Source organism: Nerophis lumbriciformis, linkage group LG08 (assembly GCF_033978685.3).
Source record: "Nerophis lumbriciformis linkage group LG08, RoL_Nlum_v2.1, whole genome shotgun sequence".
Taxonomy (NCBI): Eukaryota; Metazoa; Chordata; class Actinopteri; order Syngnathiformes; family Syngnathidae; genus Nerophis; species Nerophis lumbriciformis.
Window position 1 is genome coordinate 44,656,586 of NC_084555.2, and position 16,618 is coordinate 44,673,203.

A 16,618-nucleotide genomic window follows, 5' to 3' on the forward strand; every position below is an offset into this window, starting at 1 on the left:
TGTTCTGGGCATTGAACATGAAGACTCTTCCTTCACTGTTCCGAGTGGCCATGAGAGTCTTGGCAGTGCCTGCCTCCAGTGCTCCAGTGGAGCGAGTTTTCAGCCATGGTGGCATCATACTACGCCCCCATCGTGCACAAATGACTGACAGACTCTTGGCTAATTTGGTCTTTTGCAAATGCAATGCAGCATAGGGCCCTGACATATAAAAAGTACAACTTTTTTTGTTATGTTCATATATGTCATGTTTTTTCAATGTTAACACTTTTGTACAAATAAGTACATTTGCACTTTATTTTTCAATGTGTTTGTTCTGTAAAGGAATGAGTTAATGTTTAAAATGACTGGTTAATAGTGCTATTATAAAGTGCAATGTCAGCACAATTTTCTTTCCTGCAATTTAAAATGCACTTGTTTTAATAGATAAATACAGCGTTTGGAAAGCATACACAATCTGTGTTAATATATTAGTCTGTGGTTAAAAGGACTTGAAAGGACTTGAAGCTCAAAATGCAGGACTTAGGACTTGACTTGAGACTTTCCAGTCTTGACTTTGGACTTGACTCGGGGCTTGCCTGTCTTGACTCGGGACTTGACTCGGACTTGAGGGCAAAGACTTGAGACTTACTTGTGACTTGCAAAACAATGACTTGGTCCCACCTCTGCCATTTAGTGGTCAATTGTACGGAATATGTACTGTACTGTGCGATCTACTAATAAAAGTTTCAATCAATCAATCAATCAATCAATGCTGGTTCTGAGACAGAATGGATTGCTTCAGTCTAAATTTACCGGAAGTGACTCTTAAGTTTTGAAGCAACGAATATTCATGCACTGAACTTTTTTAGACGGAATTTTTATACAATTGTTTTTTACACAACGAATTTTAAAACACTGTATTTTAACAAACTGCATTTTCAAACAAACACACTTTGCCGACAAATTTGTATTCAATAAATTCACCGATTCTGTTCATAAATTGTCAGCGTAATTTGATGAAAAAAAAAATCAGTTCACAAAAATTCAAACGAAAATATTCAGTGACATAAATTCTGTGTAAAAAAGAAGCTTTCATAACAAAGACAGAAATTAATCTCCGTAGAAGCATTTCCACAGACAAGAACGTCGCATGTGTGCAATACTTAAGACAGGGGTCGGCAACCCAAAATGTTGAAAGAGCCATATTGGACCAAAAATACAAAAACAAGTCTGGAGCCGCAAAAAAATTAAAAGCCATATTACATACAGATAGTGTGTCATGAGATATAAATTGAATTAAGATGACTTAAAGGTAACTAAATTGCCTCAAATATAGCTACAAATTAGGCATAATGATGCAATATGTACATATAGCTAGCCTAAATAGCATGTTAGCATCGATTAGCTTGCAGTCATGCAGTGACCAAATATGCCCGATTAGCACTCCACACAAGTCAATAACATCAACAAAACTCACCTTTGTGAATTCATGCACAACGTTAAAAGTTTGGTGGACAAAATGAGACAGAAAAAGAAGTGGCATAAAACACGTCTTAGAAAGTCGAAGAAAGTTATACATGTAAACAAACTACAGTGAGTTCAAGGACCGCCAAAATTAGTAGGACAAAACGGCGCTCGCCAAATACTCGAATCAGTGAAGCATGTTTAATATAAACAGTGTGCTTTATAACAATTAGGGAGGTTTGCGTCATGTTTGTCCTCCTACGGAAACCATTTTAAAACAAACAAAAAAAATGTTTCCCCTCATCTTTTTCCATATTTCATACAGTTTTGAAAAAGCTCCAGAGGGCCACTAGGGCGGCGCTAAAGAGCCGCGGGTTGCCGACCCCTGACTTAAGAGAACGCTTGTTTACGCTATGGAAACCGGATGTGACGTCACGTGAAACCCAGCAAATTGTTACCTGGTGTGAATGGAAGGGTTAAAATGTAAAAATTTCCGGCGATAAAATCGAGTCAGTATAAAAGACCATTTTATGAGTATTGATGAGTGTATTTTTTTTTACAGTATATTTATTGTTGATATTATTAGATATGTCCGATAATATCGGCCGATAAATGCTTTAAAATGTAATATCGGAAATTATCGGTGTTGGTTTTTTTTTTATTGTCAGTATCGTTTTTTATATTAAATCAACATAAAAAATAGGAATGTCGGATAATGGCTTTTTGCCGATATCCGATATTGTCCAACTCTTTAATTACCGATACCGATAACAACCGATACCGATATAGACAGTCGTGGAATTAACACATTATTATGCCTAAGTTAGACAACCAGGTATGGTAAAAATAAGGTCCTTTTTAAAAAAAAAAAAAAAATAAATAAAATAAGATAAAAAAATTTAAAACATTTTCTTGAATAAAAAAGAAAGTAAAACAATATAAAAACAGTTACATAGAAACTAGTAATTAATGAAAATGAGTAAAATGAACTGTTAAAGGTTAGTACTATTAGTGGACCAGCAGCACGCACAATCATGTGTGCTTACGGACTGTATCCCTTGCAGACTGTATTGATATATATTGATATATAATGTAGGAACCAGAATATTAATAACAGAAAGAAACAACCCTTTTGCACACACACACACACACACACACACACACACACACACACACACACACACACACACACACACACACACACACACATATAAATACATATATACATATATATATATATATATATTAGGGCTGCAACAACTAATCGATTAAATCGATTAAAATCGATTATAAAAATAGTTGGCGATTAATTTAGTCATCGATTCGTTGGATCTACGCTATGCGCATGCGCGGAGGCAATTTTATTTTTATTTAAGAAAAAAGTTTAGTTTTTTTTGTTTTGTTTTTTTATAAACCTTTATTTATAAACTGCAACATGTACAAACAGCTGAGAAACAATAATCAAAATAAGTATGGTGCCAGTGTGCTGTTTTTTTCCAATAAAATACTGGAAAGGATAGAAATGTAGTTTGTATCTTTTATCCGGTAAGTATCTTTTATTAATCGATTAATCGAAGTAATAATCAACAGATTAATCGATTATCAAATTAATCGTTAGTTGCAGCCCTAATATATATACATATGGGGAGGGTTTTTTGGGGTTGGTGCACTAATTGAAGTGTATCTTGTGTTTTTTATGTTGATTTAATAAAAAATAAAAAAAATAAAATAAAAAAAACGATACCGATAATAAAAAAAACCATACCGATAATTTCCAATATTACATTTTAAAGCATTTATCGGCCGAAAATATCGGCAGGCAGGCCAAAAAAACAAAACAAAAAAAAAACACATCAATGTATTAATAATACATTGATGTTTTTTTTTTTTTTTTTTTTTTTTTACAGTATATTTATTGTTAATATTATTAATAGTGTAATATCATAAAAACATATTTTTTTATTTTTTTTTTTACTTTTTTTTTTATTGAGCTAATAATCCGACAGTTGTTGTAAATAAAGGATGAAAGGTGTTGATGTCACATAGATAAATAGAAATAAAAAATAGCAAAGAAGAGCGAGTGTGGTGTTTGTGATGCACGCTGACAGGCACAGGCAGGGGGGGGGGGGGAGAGGAGGTCCTCCAGCCGGAGCAGGAAGCCAGCCGACGGCCACACTGTCATGAACACGACGGAGCAGCCGCGCAGCGACGTCCATACCCTCGGACACCGCCATGAGGACGTCGACGGTTGGCCAGCAGAGCAGCAGCAACATCAGCAGAGCCGCCGGTGATTAGACGCATCCTGCCTGCGAGTTGGTGGCGCCATGAAGGAGCTGAAGGGCTGCGGTATGCGCTCCACCGTGGGCTTCCTGTCCCGCCGAGAGATGACGGGCCAGCCGCTCATGAAGGAGGAGTTCCAGCGGCGCAGGATGGCCGGCTGCACCAGCCTCTACAAGAAGGACATGCTGGGACACTTCGGCTGCGTCAACGCCATCGAGTTCTCCAACAACGGCGGCGAGTGGCTGGTGTCTGGTCGGTGAACGAGTACTCCCTTGCTAGCTCCGTTAGCATGCTAAGCTAACTAGCATAGCCAGACAGCTCTCTGCTAAGTTAGCACAGCTGAGCGAATATTAGAACTGCTTTTTATGCCCCTTCGTGTTAGTTGTTGCATCCACCACACCTTTTTTTGGCCAACAGTTTGCTGGAAAACAGTCGCCTGGCCTCGCATGAACATTATAGCCCGCAATGTTTGGTCATCACTGTCAAGTGGTTAGCTAGCATTAGCTTTGTTGTTATTGACAACATTGCCTTGTTATTGCAATATTCTCCCAAATAATATATATATATATATTTTACAAAGCTAGTAGTCTTCATAGACCAGCAAATTCACTTGGTAACTACATTTTCACTGCACATTTCCCTAAAAAAGCAAATCAATTTAGGTATGTGTGTATAATGTAGAACAATAATTATTCAGTACACACTACATGCATACTTCAGTACACACCACACGACATGCATATTTCAGTACACACTACATGACACACTACATGCATATTTCAGTACATATTTCAGTAAACACTACACGACACACTACATGCATACTTCAGTACACACTACATGCATACCTAAGTACACACTACATTCATACCTAATACTTCATGCATACTTCAGTACACACTATTATGAATCAACCCGACTTAAACAAGTTGAAAAACTTATTCGGGTGTTACCATTTAGTGGTCAATTGTACGGAATATGTACTTCACCGTGCAACCTACTAATACAAGTCTCAATCAATCAATCAAACTACATGACACACTACATGCCTATTTCAGTACACACTACATGCATACCTAAGTACACACTACATGCATACTTCAGTACACACTACATGCATACTTCAGTACACACTACATGCATACTTCAGTACACACTACATGCATACTTCAGTACACACTACATGCCTATTTCAGTACACACTACATGCATACTTCAGTACACACTACATGACACACTACATGCATACTTCAGTACACACTACATGACACACTACATGCATACTTCAGTACACACTACACGAATACTTCAGTACACACTACATGACACACTACATGCATACTAAAGTGCGCACTACATGAAACACTACATGCACATTTCAATACACACTACATGCATACTTCATTAAACACTATGACACACTACATGCATACTTCAGTACGCACTACATGACACACTACATGCATATTTCAGTACACACTACATGCATACTTCAGTACACACTACATGCATACTTCAGTACACACTACATGCATACCTAAGTACACACTACATGCATACTTCAGTACACACTACATGACACACTACATGCATACTTCAGTACACACTACATGCATCCTTCAGTACACACTTCACGACACACTACATGCATACTTCAGTACACACTACATGCCTACTTCGGTACACACTACATGACACACTACATGTATACATCAGTACGCACTACATGCATACATCAGTACGCACTACATGACACTACATGCATATTTCAGTACACACTACATGCATACTTCAGTACACACTTCATGCATACCTAAGTACACACTACTTGCATACTTCAGTACACACTACATGACACACTACATGCATACTTCAGTACACACTACAAGCATACTTCAGTACACACTACATGACACACTACATGCATACTTCAGTACACACTACATGACACACTACATGCATACTTCAGTACACACTACATGAAACGCTACATGCATACTTCAGTACACACTACATGCAAACTTAAGCACACACTACATGCATACTTCAGTACACACTACATGCATACTTCAGTACACACTACATGCAGCGAATACACACATACCTAATCAATCTTGTCATACTGACCGCTGTTTTAGAGTAGGTATTTAATAAGAGTAATGATCTTATACCAAAATATTGAAAAATGTGTTTATTTGATGAAATCTTGCACTTGGTGTCCTCAGGCGGAGACGACCGCCGAGTGCTGTTGTGGCACATGGAACAAGCCATCCACGCTCGCTCCAAGCCAATCAAGCTGAAGGGCGAGCACCTGTCCAACATCTTCTGCTTAGCCTTCGACAGCACCAACAAGAAGGTCTTCTCTGGAGGTCCTGGCAATGAATTAGTAGCGCGGCGTCACCCGCTGTTGACTCGCAGTCACGCTAGCATCCTTTCTGTTTGTGTGTTGAACAGGAAATGACGAGCAGGTGATTCTTCACGACGTGGAGCGGTGGGTCTTTGCGGTGTCTTCATGCCGTCCTCGTTGTCTTCCACCAGAAAATAAAGCATTCGCTGTCCTCTTTCAGGAGGGAGACTCTAAATGTGTTCTTGCACATCGACGCCGTGTACAGTCTGTCCGTCAGCCCCGTCAACGACAACGTCTTCGCCAGCTCGTCGGACGACGGACGAGTCCTCATCTGGGACACTCGCGAGCCGCCACACGGAGGTAAAAGTTTGTCTACCTTTTTGGAATGTTGTCTGACATCAAAATGACCGAAAACATGATTGGACGTATTAGTGGCCAGTGTTGGCGCTAGGAAGTCATACGTCATCATGACTTGACCCCATCAAGTCATAAAAATGGGGTCCCACTTTTTTGTAAGCGTTTTGAAAATAAATGATAAATGTATGCATTATCCTGTTATATCTCACATTCTATATTGTGTTTTGGAAAAAAGGGCATAAACGTTACTTAATTCATTTAAAAAATAATACAAAAGAAAACACATTTGTATGCATATGTAAATGTATTCAGTTATAAACATTCATTCACTTTCTTCTTTCCTCCACGGGTCTAAACTAGAGATGTCCGATAATATCGGACTGCCGATATTATCGGCCGATAAATGCTTTAAAACGTAATATCGGAAATTATCGGTATCGGTTTCAAAAAGTACAATTTATGATTTTTTAAAAAGCCGCAGTGTACATGGACGTAGGGAGAAGTACAGAGCGCCAATAAATCTTAAAGGCACTGCCTTTGCGTGCCGGCCCAGTCACATAATATCTACGGTTTTTCACACACACAAGTGAATGCAAGCATACTTGGTCAAAGCCATACAGGTCACACTGAGGGTGGCCGTATAAACAACTTTAACACTGTTACAAATATGCGCCACACTGAACCCACACCAAACAAGAATGACAAACACATTTCGGGAGAACATCCGCACCGTAACACAACATACACACAACAGAACGGGACGCTACAATATACACTCCCGCCAAAGAGGGATAGGCGAAACTGAAAAACTTGAAAACAATTGCTGCCAAAGGTGCATCAACAAAGTATTTAGCAAAGGCTATGTTTTTGTTTTGATTTTTAGTTTAAATAAATGTTTTAAATAAAAAAAACAACAACACATTTTCACATTGTCATTAATGTGTCGAATTTTGAGAACAAAAAAATATTTATTCCATTTTGCAATAAGGCTGTGCTACAACATAATGTAGAAAAAGTGAAGCGCTGTGAATCCTTTCCGGATGCACTGTACATGTTTTCTCAATTTCTTTGTAAATTTGATCCCAAGTATTGTAAAGCTGGGATTGGGTTGGAATTGGGGTTGTTCTATTTTTTTTCTTCATTAGATTGATTGAAATTTTTTCATTTTAGTAAATAAAATAAAGAACCTTTAAAATAGTGTTTTTCGGCCGACACTGCGTGCATAAGTAGTACCTCAGTAGCCAAGAGGAGCTTTTGTAACTTGTAGCCTGTTTTGGAAAGGTTTTCTTATTATTTCTATACCAAATAATATAATGCGAGATTTGTTTTGAAATGAATCCAATCCTGAGGTGCACAAAGATTCCCACCTCTATTGAATATTCTTTTAAAAAAAAATCAGCGATGTAGTTAAGCCGCAAATATTTAAGAGACTCATTTAAATTGCGCCACAGAAAATAACAAACGGTTGTTTTGACTCCTGGGCTTCCCCTTACAAGTGTCAAGTGTCCCATACAACAAGTTGATTATATGTATGTATGTATATTAGGGATGTCCCGATCCGATGCCGATATTTGCCAAAAAATGCGTATCGGCAAGGCATGGGAAAATGCCGATCCAGATCCAGTTAAAAAAACACTCCGCTCCGTGTTTTCCAACGCACCTATTTAAATAATACATTCCCTAATTTCCGTTCCGCATTTTCCAGCACACCTTCAACACATCCACAGGTCTGTGGATTCTCACACAGTTGCTTTTAGCTGCTGGCATTACACGACAGGCTCTTCTCTCTCTTTTCTTTGTGTCCCTCTTACAGACAGCAAGCGCACCTTCTTACACACGTCACATACTGTCACGTCATACGTATACGTCCTCCCCGAGCAGAGAGGTAGCAGCATGGCTAACGTTAGCTGTGATGCTAGCGCAGCCGTGCGAGCAACGCTCCCTCTAAGGTGCGCGCCTGTGCAATTGCGCACTGTTTAAGCGTCCTCTGCGCATAGCAAATCTATGCCACGCACAAAATCAAATAAAAAAATAAGCGCATAACAATTTTCGACACACGGACACGACAGAGAAAACAGTTTTCGTCAACATTTTTCAAATATTGTGACGTCTGTCGAGACGCTTATCTCCATTCGGTGCCACACGTCCACACCATCAAAATGCAGAGGCAAAAATTTCCACATCAACACCGTATGAAAAAAATAGTGATTTTTTTAGTTGTGATTTCCTTCTCTGCATGAAAGTTTAAAAGTAGCATATATTAATGCAGTATGAAGAAGAATGTTTTAATGTAGACATGCAAGCCTTGAAAGAACATTTTGAAAATCAAGACTACATTTCCTGCAAATGGGTGCATTTCTACCCTATATTTTAACTTTAGATTTATTCTCATATCAAACTCTTTTGGCTGTCTTTTTGACACTTACATCCAGCGCCCCCCTCCAAACCCTGGATTATAAATAATGTAAATAATTCAATGTGATTATCTTGTGTGATGACTGTATTATGATGATAGTATATATCTGTATCATGAATCAATTTAAGTGGACCCCGACTTAAACAAGTTGAAAAACTTATTGGGGTGTTACCATTTAGTGGTCAATTGTACGGAATATGTACTTCACTGTGCAACCTACTAATAAAAGTCTCAATCAATCAATCAAAACACATAGAATCATCATAGTGCTGTGATTATATGCATCAAGTGTTCATTCAAGGCTGAGGCAAAATATCGAGATATACATCGTGTATCGCAATATGGCCTTAAAATATCGCAATATTAAAAAAAGGCCATATCGCCCAGCCCTAGTTCAATGATGCTATGTCTGTTTGTCATGTATAATTTTGTCTATTTTGTGTTTATCCTTGACTAAACAGGTCAGTTTCTTGTTACCAACCATTGTGTATTATTCAAACCCCCCTAATTCAGCTGGCTAGTTGTTAACAAGAGTACTAAAACCCTTTTCAACATGATTCTGACAACTAAGTAGGCTAAATAACTTTAAACTTTAATACATGCTCGGATAGGCCAGTATCGGTCAGTATCGTTATCGGTCAGTATCGGTATCGGATCGGAAGTGCAAAAACAATATCGGTATCGGATCGGAAGTGCAAAAACCTGGATCGGAACATCCCTAATGTATATATCTATTTATTTATATCTGCACCTTATTGCTTTTTTATCCTGCACTACCTTGAGTTAATGCAACGAAATTTCGTTCTTATCTGTACTGTAAAGTTCAAATTCAAATTTGAATGACAATAAAAAGGAAGTCTAAGTCATATGTGGAATGAAGTCAAAATTGTTTTAGTGCAGCAAAGTTTGTAAAGAAGTGCAGTTTTGTTCTGTTGTTTCAGAGCCATTCTGCCTGGCCAGCTACCCATCAGCTTTCCACAGCGTGATGTTCAACCCCGTGGAGCCCAGGCTGCTCGCCACCGCCAACTCCAAGGAGGGAGTGGGACTGTGGGACATCCGCAAGCCCCGCAGGTCAGGATACAAAGACTAAGTTTCTCTATGAAGGCAGAATTGTAGACAGTGCCGTTGTACCTAATGTTGTGTCTCATTGTGTCCACCAGGTGGCACTACTAATGAATGTATTTTCTTTCCACCAATCACGTCTTTGTGGCGTTTTAGCTCGCTGCTGCGCTATGGCGGCAGCATGTCTCTGCAGAGCGCCATGAGCGTTCGCTTCAACAGCACGGGCACCCAGCTCCTGGCTCTGCGGCGGCGCCTTCCGCCCGTCCTCTACGAGCTACACTCGCGCCTCCCCAGCTTCCAATTTGACAACCAGGGCTACTTCAACTCCTGTACCATGAAGAGTTGCTGCTTTGCGGGCGACAGAGATCAGGTTGGTGACATCTCTTTCTATTTACATCCTTTTATTCCATCGAGTAATGTCTATTAGTGCTGGGTGATATGGCTGAAAACTGTTATTACTATATAAATGTTTTATGTCAGTCGATATTGATATTTTTTGACCTATTTGAAATGAGGACCAGGAGAAAAATACATTAAATGTAAACATTTTTATTTCAAATGTAACCTACCTCTGATTATAATCCCCCTCAATTGGTGCACTATTTTGCATATCAATCCTAATCCTTATGAGAGACAAGAAGACAAAAGTGTTTTGTTTTTTTGGCAGTACATGTACAAATCGGCTCATTCTAGATCCTATGTGTGAAAGTCAAGGAATGAATGATCTATGGCCCCCGGGATGATATTTGATTAGTATTAGAACAGGCCCGCAGGCCACAGACGCCTGCTGCTCTTTTGCACGCACCAATACTCCATCAGTGTTGGCGCTAGGAATTTTCTAAATGATGATTAGTCATAAAAATGGGGTCCCACGGTAAATTTTTGGGGTTCCACTTTTTTGTAACCGTTTGGAAAACAAATGATAAATGTATGCATTATCCTGTTATATCTCACATTCTATATTGTGTTTTGGAAAAAGGTTGTCATAAACGTTACTTAATTCATTAAAAAAAATTATACAAAAGAAAACACATTTTTATGCGTATGTAAATTGATTCAGTTATAAACATTCATTCACTTTCTTCTTTCCTTCATGGATCTAAACTTTACCGCTGCCGGTATTTTTTTCTATGTTTTTATTGTAATATTTTCAGAATGTGTTTGTTATAGAGATGTCCGATAATGGCTTGGTGGTAGCGGAGGGTGTATATTGTAGCGTTCCCGTAAGAGTTAGTGCTGCAAGGGGTTCTGGGTATTTGTTCTGTTGTGTTTATATTGTGTTACAGTGCGGATGTTCTCCCGAAATGTATTTGTCATTCTTGTTTGGTGTGGGTTCACAGTGTGGCACATATTTGTAACAGTGTTAAAGTTGTTTATACGGCCACCCTCAGTGTGACCTGTATGGCTGTTGATCAAGTATGGTTTGCATTCACTTGTGTGTGTGTGTGTGAAAAGCCGTAGAAACCGATACCGATAATTTTGAAACCGATACCGATAATTTCCGATATTACATTTTAAAGCATTTATCGGCCGATAATATCGGCAGACCGATATTATTTGACATCTGTAGTTTGTTCTATTTTTGGCCAAAGTAAGACAAAGAAAACAATCTGAAGTTGTTTTAAAGGGGAACATTATCACAATTTCAGAAGGGTTAAAACCATTAAAAATCAGTTCCCAGTGGCTTATTTTATTTTTCGAAGTTTTTTTCAAAATTTTGCCCATCACGCAATATCCCTAAAAAAAGCTTCAAAGTGCCTGATTTTAACTATCGTTATATACACCCGTCCATTTTCCTGTGACGTCACACAGTGATGCCAATACAAACAAACATGGCGGATAGAACAGCAAGGTATAGCGACATTAGCTCGGATTCAGACTCGGATTTCAGCGGCTTAAGCGATTCAACAGATTACGCATGTATTGAAACGGATGGTTGTAGTGTGGAGGCAGATAGCGAAAATGAAATTGAAGAAGAAACTGAAGCTATTGAGCCATATCGGTTTGAACCGTATGCAAGCAAAACCGACGAAAACGACACGACAGCCAGCGACACAGGAGAAATCGAGGACGAATTCGGCGATCGCCTTCTAACCAACGATTGGTATGTGTTTGTTTGGCATTAAAGGAAACTAACAACTATGAACTAGGTTTACAGCATATGAAATACATTTGGCAACAACATGCACTTTGAGAGTGCAGACAGCCCATTTCAGGCGCGCTAAGAACATATATTTTTCCACGATTTCAGCACTCAGGTTAACCATACCTAAATAGACACAAAATACTGCATTACACAAGACTACCCGAATGTACTCGAATGATTGAAAAAAATAAATGTTTTTAAGCTAAATTATTGGTAAACACAGTTTATGTATAATAATTTACGTAAAACCGCGAGTAATGAATAAAGTTTTCATCAATTAATATATTCTGTAGACATACCCTCATCCGCTCTCTTTTCCTGAAAGCTGATCTGTCCAGTTTTGGAGTTGATGTCAGCAGTCCAGGGAAGTTAGGGTCGATATTCTTCTCTTGATCATCTTCGGTGGCTTAAGGGACGGTTGCCATCTCTGTCGTAGCATAGCTTTCGTCGGTAAAGTGTGCGGAACAAACGACTGACCATTTCGTCGGCTTTCCCCACACCCTCGTATTTTGAACAAATTTCGTCCAATTTCTTGCCACTTTCGCATCTTTGGGCCACTGGTGCAACTTGAATCCGTCCCTGTTCGTGTTGTTACACCCTCTGACAACACACCGACGAAAGTGAGAAAATGGCGGATTGCTTCCCGATGTGACGTCACAACGTAGAAAGGCGTTTAATTCGCCAAAATTCACCCATTTAGAGTTCGGAAATCGGTTAAAAAAATATATGGTCTTTTTTCTGCAACATCAAGGTATATATTGACGCTTACATAGGTCTGGTGATAATGTTCCCCTTTAATGCCGTGATTTTAGTGGCACAGATTTTCCTCCATGCGGCCCCTGAGTTAAAATGAGTTAGACACCCCTGTTCTAGGTGGCTAGCAATGCAGCTAATGGGATCAATCAGTTCTACCTTTAAATCACTTTAAAAATGCATTCAAACAATACCTAATTTACGTTCCGTAACCTGTATAATAACCAAACTGTAGCAACATTGGTATTGTAACCGCTAACACTGAGGAACTCTTTTTCTAGCGTAGTAACACATCGGCATGCCTGGTATTTGCCTAAAAAGATAGCTACGGAAAGAGATGAGCTAGCTTCTACGACAACACGGAACACGTTTGAGTTTGTAATGCACAACATTGCCATAGAACACCAATCTGGACTGACTGAAAAAACATGAACAATCATATTACATTATCTGTAAAGTATTAGCTCACATTTCATGTTTTGTTTGTACACAGCTAGTTCAACAGCATATGTACTGTAGTTGTAATAACAAGTCTGGTGTGCTGCATGTATCATGATTAATATTTAAAGTGTGGCTCACTTGATGGACAGTTGTACTTTTTTTCTGTTTATTTGGGTAATCAGTTCATTTATGTTGATATAGCTTGGCTTCAAGTTCCACTTTTATAGAGTCGTCACTTTTTCACCTCACTCTCTCGGCCTCTGTCTGCTCCACCGTCTCACCCTTCCTTTGTGCTCGCTTCATCCTTTGTATGTTCAGCTTCAAACTTTGCCCCGGAGATTTCCCCTATGAATTAACCTCTCCTATGAAATGACGGAGCAAAGCGCGTGGTCGACGTCATGTGGCGTTGAATAGATTAATAATGGTCTTTGATTGAGGTTGTCATGTATAGCTGCCCCTCAGAATGGTAATGTACGAATTTATTGATCGAGTTGATTTACCACATACACTTACAAGCGAATGAACAGCCATACATGTCACACTAAGGGTGGCTGTATAAACAACGCCAACACTGTCATAAATCTGTGCCATATAGTGAGACCATACTAAACAACAATGACAGACACATTTCGGGAGAATATTTGCACCGCAACACAACATAAACACAACAGAACTCTTCCGGGACTCTACAGTAATTTTCCCTTGCTTCCCGCCGTGCGTTTAAGAGCGCACTGCTGTTAGATGGAGACAGGTTTGGACAATATTGGAGACAGATACACTTGTCCTCACACTAAAAGAAGGAGAAAAACTATATGATGTTGCTTTCATTTTGACAATACAGCGTCCATCAGCTGCTGTGACTGAGTTAATGAGGTGAGGAAACGTCGTAAACGTTGTCACAACTTCTTTATAAGGTCTTTAGTTTGTTTACTGGGATGTTCACTCTTCCTATATTTAACTGCAAACTTTATCAGTGTTCAAATAACATCAGTACTAGCTAAAATGTTTCGTCATCTCATCGAATTGAATGCTGGCTGTGAAGATTGTGTATTCGATGTGATAGGTGTCACTCCTGTTTTTTTTGTTGTTCTTGGCCAATCTGTTGTACTGAACCACAAGGGGGCGTTGGAGAATAACAAAACTTGTTCATTAGACTTTATCTTCATTAGCCAAACTGCTTTGTGTTTTTATTTTGATATCAAAAAGTAAACGCCATGTTTTTCTTTTTTACGTGTGTTTTTTTCCATGTCACAAAGGTATTACTTTAAAAAACATTTGACACATCATTTTTGTTAATGTGTTATTGTATATACGGTAGTTAATTCCTATAAGACATATTTCTGCTCAAACTCTTAATGGATATGTCCTGATACAGCATCTACGTGTACATATAAATGTACATAACTTAAAAAATAATAAGAAAAAATACTTCCCTCGATCAAAATGTATTAAATAGAGATAAAGGCATCATGAAATGACAAAAATCTGACAAGTTTATATTAATAATGAATTAAAAAAACCAGTATATATATATATATATATATATATATATATATATATATATATATATATATATATATATATATATATATACACACACACATACATACACGTATATGTATACATTCATGCTTTGGAGACCCTGCCTGGAAAGAAAATAATGTTGACTTGGTGCCCTTCTAACTTGCTTTGGTGCCCTAAAACAGTGGTTCTCAAATGGGGGTACTTGAAGGTATGCCAAGGGGTACGTGAGATTTTTTTTTAAATATTCTAAAAATAGCAACAATTCAAAAATCCTTTATAAATATAAATAAAATCCTATCTTTTTTTCCAAATAGTTTAAGAAAGACCACTACAATTGAGCAATATTTTGCACTGTTATACAATTTAATGAATCAGAAACTGATGACATAGTGCTGTATTTTACTTCTTTATCTCTTTTTTTCAACCAAAAATGCTTTGCTCTGATTAGGGGGTACTTGAATAAAAAAAAAATTCACAGAAAAAAGTTTGAGAACTACTGCCCTAAAACATGAGCCCTCCTTTAAGGCAACACTTGCCTTGACCTTAAAACGTTCAAATTCAAGGCCTGGAGCAGTGTGTGCTCTTTAGCATCTAGCAGCGTTTGTGTTTTTTGCATTTAGGAGTGTTTTCATCCACCCGTATACATGTTTACTCTACCAATTTACCATTTGAATGGCTTGAATATGCCATAAAGTAGGAAGTCACTCAGTTAAAATTGTGATGGATATTGAGGCTGTGATTATTTTGAGGAGGATTTTTACATGTATGTGCTTAAATGTATTGGCCCATTTATGACTATTTTATCCTAAATAACAAAGAACAATCAGAGAATCTAATCAATCAATGAAATGTTGTCTTTTTGAGTTATGTTTCTAACTAAATAACTAACCGACAAACAATGCCTAGCGAATACATTAAAGATGTCCTAGATTTGCAAATATACAGTATGTAGATCCTCACCTAGCTTTTACGTTGGATTAAAAATTAATAGTTTTTTTTAATGCTGACCTAAATATAATAAGTTAATATAAGTGTATAGATTGGAAAAGGGTGTTGCAGCTATGAAACCAGCAGAGAGCGCTCTATTACAAGTGATTGTGTTCACTTGACAGTCTTCATGTGTTGGCTGGGAAGTTACGTGCCAAAGCAAGGTGGCGCTGTAACCTAAGAGTCAGGTATTTATTGGCCAATCAAATTAATTTCCACATCATGGAAAATGTATGAAAATGACACTGATAGTTAACAAGCATTTTTCTAGAATGATCCTAAGGTGTGGATGATTTTTTTTATACAAGTCAGCTGGGATAGACTGTGACCCTAATGAGGACAAGCACAATTGAAAAAAATAATGAATAAAAATAAGAAATGTCAAATATGATTAAATATGTACAAAATTAGGTCAAAGATGATAATTGTTAATGAAGAAAGCTTAATAGGATAAAATGTATCAAAAGGAATCGCTATATATGGTACACAAATTTAATTGGAAAATGACTTCCAGTTTCTTCTAGAATATGCAATTTCGGGAGAAATTACGTGTGAATGCTGTATGTGCGTATGCAAGTTGCAGATATAATGAAGTTGAACCGAAATGCTAACGTTAGCATCCAGACATTTAAAAAAAGCAACAAGTACCAAGTTCTATAACCCTCAGGTGTACTCATGCAAAATTAGCTAAAAAAGCTAAACAGTTAGAAATTGTCAGGTACCAAGTTATATGACTCTGGGGTGTATGGCTGAACATTTGGCTTTAAATGTTAGTATGCTAAGAGTTGGCATGTGTGAAGTACCAAGTTATATGATTCTGAGGTATACGGCGGCAAAACTGTCTATTAAGTTAGCATACTAA

At 38.0% G+C, this 16,618-nt stretch overlaps 1 protein-coding gene across 1 annotated transcript in view; it reads left to right on the forward strand.

Moving 5' to 3' along the window:
• Window positions 1-3,572: 3,572 nt before the first annotated feature.
• The window catches only part of dcaf5 (ddb1 and cul4 associated factor 5), a 29,092-nt gene continuing 16,046 nt past the window's right edge, over window positions 3,573-16,618 (forward strand). The window contains exons 1-6 of the mRNA XM_061969009.1: window positions 3,573-3,975; window positions 5,949-6,092; window positions 6,178-6,214; window positions 6,291-6,430; window positions 9,785-9,914; window positions 10,062-10,275. Coding sequence (XP_061824993.1) covers window positions 3,768-3,975; window positions 5,949-6,092; window positions 6,178-6,214; window positions 6,291-6,430; window positions 9,785-9,914; window positions 10,062-10,275 — 873 coding nt within the window. The 5' untranslated portion in view covers window positions 3,573-3,767. The remainder of the gene's footprint in view (window positions 3,976-5,948; window positions 6,093-6,177; window positions 6,215-6,290; window positions 6,431-9,784; window positions 9,915-10,061; window positions 10,276-16,618) is intronic.